The 8,389-nt window shown below is 40.6% G+C and overlaps 1 protein-coding gene across 3 annotated transcripts in view; it reads left to right on the top strand.

Annotated features, from left to right (window-relative positions):
• The window catches only part of SEC61A2 (SEC61 translocon subunit alpha 2), a 53,787-nt gene that overhangs the window by 22,713 nt on the left and 22,685 nt on the right, over positions 1 to 8,389 (top strand). For 2 of the 3 annotated variants that reach the window (XM_017529861.2, XM_017529860.2), the window contains exons 5-8: positions 491 to 622; positions 748 to 857; positions 6,709 to 6,862; positions 7,827 to 7,987. In XM_017529861.2, coding sequence (XP_017385350.1) covers positions 491 to 622; positions 748 to 857; positions 6,709 to 6,862; positions 7,827 to 7,987 — 557 coding nt within the window. The remainder of the gene's footprint in view (positions 1 to 490; positions 623 to 747; positions 858 to 6,708; positions 6,863 to 7,826; positions 7,988 to 8,389) is intronic. The other variant, XM_017529862.2, reaches the window with a different exon arrangement.

Raw genomic sequence — 8,389 nt, 5'->3', positions numbered from 1 at the left:
TTTTCTGATACGGAATCCCACTCTTGCCTAGGCCGGAGTGCAGTGGCACTGCCTCAGCTCTCTGCAACCTCCACCGCCTAGGTTCAAGTGATTTTCCTGCCTCAGCCTCCTGAGTATCTGGGATTACAGGCACCTGCCCCCACACCCAGCTAATTTTTGTATTTTTAGTAGGGACAGGGTTTTACCATGTTGGCCAGTTGGTCTTGAACTCCTGACCTTAGGTGATTTACCAGCTTCGGCCTCCCAAAGAGCTGGGATTACAGGCCTGAACCACTGTGCCAAGCCTATAGTACTTTTTATTCAGGGCATTGTTGCAGGATTGTCTTAATAAATGATAACTTTTCTTAGCAATTAATGTTTATGAAATGAAAATGTGCTTGTTAAAATGTACACATGTGTTTCAGTTGAGGTAATTTGGGAGTGGGACACCTCTAAGTCATCTGTATGGTGTACAGTAAACATGGCATACTTCTCTCCCCTTCTTTTACAGGGACTTTAATGGAATTGGGGATCTCCCCAATTGTAACATCTGGTTTGATTATGCAGCTGTTAGCTGGAGCCAAAATCATTGAAGTTGGAGATACACCGAAAGACAGAGCTTTATTCAATGGAGCCCAGAAACGTGAGCATTCATGCAGTTAAAGAGCTTTTTCCAAATTTGAGACTGCTTGTGGGAAAGATGTTTTCTATTGTCTTTTTTTGTCTTTGGTTGTAAGCATGTACTCCTTTTCCCCCAATTCTTGTCAGTATTTGGTATGATCATTACCATTGGGCAAGCCATTGTGTATGTCATGACGGGGATGTACGGAGACCCTGCGGACATGGGTGCTGGGATCTGTCTCCTTATCATTATTCAGGTAAGAAAGCCTGTATTTTCCTCTGCAGATAACAAAACACTTTGACTCATTTTTTCCTTTCTAACAGTTCTTTAGGTGATTCACTTACTCATTTTCTTCCTTTTGAATTATTATAGTATTTTGATTACTGAAGTGATATGTGTAAATTTTTTTAAAACATTCTGTGACCGTGATGTGTTCAAGTTCTGTTGATGTGAAAAATCCAGATATATTCTAATAGCTTTATAACTGCACTATATGGATCGACTGTATCTTATTTATTCTGAGGCACACATTTGTCACATGTTGATGTCTCTGCAATCAGGATTTCTCTGTACAGCAAACAGTGCCTTCCACTTGTATTTGTCCAGGAGGCAGCCGTGCTGTTGTGACTGCCTGCGCTTGTGTCAGCTTGTGCATGTCGTCCTGACCTCAGTTGGCTGAGTGCATTCTTGACAGAACTGGTGTTTGAGTTCAGTTGCTGTCTAAAGGCGTTCAGAAAATCTGTTGCAATTTGCATTGAAATGAAAGTTATTGCTTATGTATAGAAAGGCAAGCTAGATGATAAATATCAACCTCTAGGCCTAAAATACGTTTTTGTAAGTAGAAAATTAAAATTCTTTGTAATAAGATATTGTGTCATAAGTTAATTGGCAGTATTCTTTTCTTAGTAGTACACAAAACAATGATGTTTTAAATGATAACATCTTAGAGTCAGTGAAACACTGTATATATACACATAAATATGTTTGATGTGTTTTTTAAATGGTTGCTTGGGAATGGAGTTTTTAAAGGTCAACATAATTACAAGTGTCCTAAGTATCTTAAAGTATGTTAGGTTTAGAAGATATTTCTCTACTGTACAATCCTTAAAAACCATTTAGAGAAATTACCCAGGAATGGATTGTACTTAAGTTATGTTTCTTGTGTTTTGAGAAGTTTGCTTAAGTTAATAAACAATGGGTATCTGGAGTCCTGGTTTTCTTGGAAGTGACTCTTGTACACTTTATGCAATTAGCATTAGTTTAGGAAGTTTTTTCTATTGGTTCAAAAGATCAAGCTCAGAAAAATATTTTTTAATAATCTCAAACACCAGTTTATTAACATATATATGAGAGAAATCTGACTATCTCAGACTAGCATGGTTGAGCATTCTGGTTTTTTTTTTTATTGTACTTTAAGTTCTGGGGTACACGTGCAGATCTTGCAGGATTGTTGCATTGGTACACACATGTCATGGTGCCTCCATCTCCCTGTCACCTACATCAGGCATTTCTCCCAAAGTTATCCTTCCCCAACCTCCTCACCCCCTGCTGTTCCTCCCCTAGCCCCCAACCCCACAACAAACCCCAGTGTGTGATATTCCCTAGCATTCTGTTTTTTAAATTAGAAAGTTTATATAGGAAGCAAAACATAAGATTATTTAATGAGTGTGACTTCTGTACAGAAAGCTAGGCTGTTCAAGTATTTATTTAGCATCGTTAACAATAGACACGACTTTTCTAATGAGATGGAACTGTTTTGTCATTTGACCAGGGCAGGAATTTTTAATGGATGATCAGGTTCTTTGGAAGCTTTCTGATGCCCATTGTGTTCCCATTTTGGTAGAAGATATGTTTCCTTAAAGAATAACTGTCAGAGCCGGGCGCGGTGGCTCAAGCCTGTAATCCCAGCACTTTGGGAGGCTGAGGCGGGTGGATCACGAGGTCAAGAGATCGAGACCATCCTGGTCAACATGGTGAAACCCCGTCTCTACTAAAAATACAAAAAATTAGCTGAGTGTGGTGGTGCGCGCCTGTAATCCCGGCTACTCAGGAGGCTGAGGCAGGAGAATTGCCTGAACCCAGGAGGCGGAGGTTGCGGTGAGCCGAGATCGCGCCATTGCACTCTAGCCTGGGTAACATGAGTGAAACTCCGTCTCAAAAAAAAAAAAAAAAGAATAACTGTCAGGTGCAGTGGCACACACCTGTAATCCAGCACTTTAGGAGGCCAGGGTGGGCCGATCACTTCAGGTCAGGAATTTGAGACCAGGCTGGCCAACATGGTAAAACCCTGTCTCTACTGAAAACACAAAAATTAGCCAGGCGTGGGTGGTGTTGCGTGCCTGTAGTCCCAGCTACTAGGGAGGCTGAGGCAGGATAATCACTTGGGACCCGAGAGGCGTAGGTTGCAGTGAGCCGAGATCCCACCATTGCGTTCTAGCTTGGGCGACAGAGCGAGACTCTGTCTCAAAAAAAAAAAAAAAAAAAAAAAGGCTGAGCACAGTGGCTCACACCTGTAATCCCAGCACTTTGGGAGGCTGAGGCAGGCAGATCACAAAGTCAAGAGATAGAGACCATCTTGGCTAACATGGTGAAGCCCCATCTGTAGTAAAAATACAAAATTAGCTGGGCATGTTGGCGGGCACCTATAGTCCCAGCTACTCAGGAGTCTGAGGCAGAAGAGTCTATTGAACCCGGGAAGCAGAGGTTGCAATTAGCTGAGATTGTGCCATTGCACTTCTGCCTAGGTGGCAGAGTGAGACTGTCTCAAAAAAAAAAAAAAAAAGAGATTGACTTTGTGTTTATTTCTCTATTTGCAAATCACTTGATTGGCAAATTTACATCCCTGGGGAATTAGGGGAAGAGGCTCATTGGATGGGGAAAGAAGATACTCTGGAGACTGATTTTAGTATCTTTCCGTGCTTAGGGTCTCTCTTCATATGCTTTAGTCATTGTTGAGGATATGGACAGGCCAATTGTTGCCTTATGTTTTGTTTCTTTATAGCATTTTCTTTATGCAACCCAGAGTTTAGAATAATCTTGATTTTTAAAAGACACTTTAGAACTGGCATGTAGCTCTTAGAACATTATATATCAGAAAAATGTCTCTAGTATCTTACTTAAGGTTATATTCAGACTCCTTAAGGAATCTATACTGAACAATTCTCAGCTAGCTAGCTAAAAGATTGGCTTCTTACAGAGTCACTTGTGGATTTAAATTGATACAAAATAGAGTTAGCCTATTTTGATGTATATTTTCAGTATTCAGAAATCCAGAAATACAGTCCAAGAATGAAACAAGTGAAGTGGATGGATACTAATTCATTTACAGGAGTTCTCATATACAAATATGTGTGTTTTACGGTTAATTCTTCTAGTGCTAATGTATAAAGAGCTATGTCACATTTGATTGTAGGTGGGCAGTGACCCATTTGTGTCTTTTCAAGGCATTGCTAACATTGAAAATATGTGGATACGCTGTAGAGCTATGATTGGATGTGTGTGTTTGATCCAGAAACAGATTTTGAAAACTTGTTTGCATGCAGTTATGGAAGTTCTCACAATTTGTTCATGTTTCATTCACATGGTTAGTGTTTTTTAGCTAGTGAGTTTAGAAATCTAAATAGCAGGTCTTGATTAAAAATTTTAAAAAGGCCAGGTGCGGTGGCTCACGCCTATAATCCCAGCACTTTGGGAGGCTGAGATGGGTGGATCACGAGATCAAGAGATCGAGACCATCCTGGTCAACATGGTGAAACCCGTCTCTACTAAAAATACAAAAAAAATTAGCTGGGCATGGTGGCGCATGCCTGTAGTCCCAGCTACTCGGGAGGCTGAGGCAGGAGAATTGTTTGAACCCAGGAGACGGAGGTTGCGGTGAGCCGAGATCACGCCATTGCACTCCAGCCTGGGTAACAAGAGCGAAACTCTGTCTCAAAAAAAAAAAAAAAAATTTTTTTTTAAAGTATTAGAGAGTATTAGTGTGCATGGCACATGATAAAGGTGAATATTCTGTTTTTACGTCTTCGGTTTTTAAGTATGTTCTGACGTACTTAACAAAGGTAGTTTGACAAAACTAAGTTGTGTGTCGGTGCCGTTTGCAGGGCTGAAATGTAAAGTGCCGTGTGTATACTGGCTCATCATATATGTCCATTCCCTGTGAACATGCGGTTAGGGTTCTGGTCCCATTACTGCAGACGCTGCTGTCACTTCCTGGTTTCCCATCCCTTTTCACAGGCATGCATGGTATTTACTGTCTTTTATTCCCTTAATTATATAAACTGTTTCTTGTTCCTCTATAATTTCTTCCTCCCATTGGGAAAACCCGAGTTTAATTTTCCCAGGACATATATGAACCACCCTGTAGTCCAGTGGACACTGTTCTGAACGGGGTTCTGGAGAATTAGAGTTGTTTCAGAGCTGCTGTGGGACTTTGGAGAGGTCATTTCTTAAGGCCTGTCACGATGCTTTTTGGTGGCTGATGTTCATGGACAGCTGTCATTTCCAGCCTGAGGATGGGTTTCTGTATTTATGATGGGGAGTATCTCTTTACTCATTACATGATTGTAGTTAAATAAAATCTGGTAGTGAGTCTTAACCTCTACATTATTTTGTCAAAATGTCAAACTTGGTTTTCAAGCAGTAAAGGATTAGCATAATCTCTCTTAGAAGTTTAGAGAATTTTACCCTTTCTCCAGTCCATTGAAAATCAAACCAAAAGACTGTAAATAGACAAGTTAGGCTGTATCCAGCCATTGAAATGGCAGTTCAGGAACAAACAACACCGTGTAAGGTAAGCATGCTTAAAATGGTCTAATGTGGTTAGTTTGGTCACTCTTCCAACAGGTGATATAAAGTGAGTACAAAGTGAGGGCGGGCGGCTTGAGAGCTGGGAGGATTAGAAGTGGCTTCCTCACTTGTGCAGGAGGGTGTCTTTAAAGTGGGGACATGTGTGAGGTTAGGGGCAGGAAGCATATTTTCTTCCTGTCTTGATCAGGTTATCCAAGTGCAGGAAAGGGGTCATATGACTGAGGAGGTCACTTGAAAGACTAGGAATTGTTCTTAATGCATGCTTTTACAGAAATGTCTTCTCCAAGAAGCAAGTTAAGAATTTTCAATATACCATAAATTAAAGTTGGTATGCTTTCATTTTTAAAAACATTATGAGCAGGCCAGGCATGGTGTGTCAAGCCTGTAATCCCAGCACTTTGGGAGGCCAAGATGGGCAGATCATCTGAGGTTGGGAGTTCGAGACCAGTCTGACCAACATGGAGAAACCCCATCTCTACTGAAAATACAAAATTAGCTGGGCATGGTGGTGCATGCCTGTAATCCCAGGTACTCGGGAGGCTGAGGCAGGAGAATCGCTTGAACCCAGGAGGCGGAGGTTGCGGTGAGCCGAGATTGCTCCTTTGCACTCCAGCCTGGGCAACAAGAGCAAAACTCCCATCTCAGGAGGGGGCGGGGGAAGAAAACATTATGAGCTTAACCTTAACTGACTTCAAATTTATATTCAATCTGTGTCACTCTGTGTATAGAATGCATTTTTACATTGTTGCTTGAGTACATATTTGAGTTCTACTTTTTTATTCTGTACACATTGTATAGAATATACATATATGTAAAATGTATATAATGCTTTTTTCAAAGGATCAACACAGCGGTTAGACTTATCCTTTGATGGCAATGTACCTTTCCATCTTGCTATTATACCAGAATTCATCTGACTTTGTACTTCCTTGGAGGTATTGGGGATGTTGTCAGTTTCTTGCCGTCATGAATTCTAGAATACTGTGATCATTTTTTGTTGTGCTTTTTAAACAGGCTTTATTTAAACATTGCAAAAGAAACTATTCAGATAAGTGTAAATAGAAGTTAAAAGTTGAAATGCCTGCTTTATAATTCAACAATATTTCCAGTCCTCTTACTGCTCTCAGTTGGCCTGAGTAACTGAAAGCAGGTCCAAAGATGCAGTTGGTCATAACAGTGAGATTGCAACGAGTAGGCCTTAACATTGAAAATGCCCCTAGCTTGGAAATACCAGCGGTGTTCCTCGCCCCTTTCCTTGAGTTTGTTCTTGCTTCTGCTTACTTGCATTTCTTTCCCCACAGTTGTTTGTTGCTGGTTTGATTGTGCTGCTGTTAGATGAGCTGCTACAGAAGGGTTACGGCTTGGGGTCTGGGATTTCCCTCTTTATTGCCACCAACATCTGTGAGACCATTGTCTGGAAGGCCTTTAGTCCCACTACCATTAACACTGGCAGAGGTACATCGCACAGTGACTGCAACTGCACGAGTTTTGCTGGATGTGTGCTGGGAACAAACCCATCATGCCGCAGTACATGCCTAGAGCCATTCTGGTTTGCTCTCCTAGGGGATAAGGAATGCGGATTCTTCAAAACTTAATAAGCAGAGATTTGTGGAGTATGCAATGCTACCCCAGAGAGAATAGCATCAAAATTTTAGCCTCTGCTTATTTAAAATTTCAGTGGTTGCAAACAGACTTTTAAAATGTTGTTTGTTAACCTTGCTTAAGTCATTGCTGCAGAGTCATTTATTTGACTGATTTCAGCATTCTTAGGGGGATAAAAAGGTAGTAGATTTAGATTTTTCAAATGAAAAGACTGTTGCTCATTGAATCCACCTGGAGCACTCATACTTTGCTGCTCTTCTAATTGGCTTTGTAATAGCACCAAAGTTTTGAAATATTTCATTCTCTCCCTTTCCTCATCTCCACTTCTGTCAGATGCTGTCCTACATGGTTAATACTCTGATCCCAGCCTTAAGAAATAGTAATGATTATTACTGTTCTTGGTGCATTAAACTTCATGGCACATTTGATAGAGTGACATGTATCTCTTAATTCTGACATCTCTACTCTGCTTTGCTGCTTTTTTATTTTTCCTAAAAATACTCTCTTTCTTCCCTAAAGTAAAAGAGAGGCAAATCTCTATGAATGCAATTTTGCTTTGGTAAATTTTACTTTGTATGTTTTCATCAAGAATAGTCTCTTGAGAAAACTTCGGATTTATGCTATAAAAAGATAGATTTGCCTCAGTGATCTAGATATTTTTAGAACCTGCTCACATGGCTATCTCATAAAGCAAACATTGGTGAATTCCTTTGACTCATATTTTCTGCTGTATACTGGACTTTCACGGTTATTTGTTTGAGCTTTGGGACAGCTTTGGACAATGAGTCCACAGGTTGTGTCTGTCTTGATTTTGCAGGTACCGAGTTTGAGGGCGCAGTCATAGCTCTGTTCCATTTGTTGGCCACCAGGACGGACAAAGTCCGAGCTTTACGGGAGGCTTTTTATCGGCAGAACTTACCCAATCTCATGAATCTCATTGCTACGGTTTTTGTGTTTGCTGTTGTTATATATTTCCAAGTAAGTATAATCTTTTCATCAAAGCAAGTGGGATGTAGATTTTTATGTTGCTCTTGAAGAGAATGCCATTTGACATGCCAGTGTTTAACAAGTCAGTGTTTAAGATCAAGTGAAACAAGTAGTTTTGTAATTAGAGTCTCCAGACTGTCATTTTAAGGTGTGAAATATTGGAGTCAAGTACTTTTTTTTGTTTTTTGTTTTGACCCATCAGTAGGAATCAGACTGTGAACACTTTAAAAGGCAGAATGTCTTTCTTCTCTTTTTCTTTTTTGAGACCGAGTTTCACTCTTGTTCCCCAGGCTGGAGTGCAATGGTACAATCTCGGCTCACTGCAGCCTCCATCTCCTGAGTTCAAGCTATTCTCCTGCCTCAGCCTCCCGAGTAGCTGGCATTACAGGCATG

This window comes from Cebus imitator, unplaced genomic scaffold, assembly GCF_001604975.1.
Source record: "Cebus imitator isolate Cc_AM_T3 unplaced genomic scaffold, Cebus_imitator-1.0 Scaffold61, whole genome shotgun sequence".
NCBI classification, from domain to species: Eukaryota; Metazoa; Chordata; class Mammalia; order Primates; family Cebidae; genus Cebus; species Cebus imitator.
Note: the sequence above shows the minus strand (reverse complement) of the source record. Positions and strands in the feature narration are given on the sequence as shown.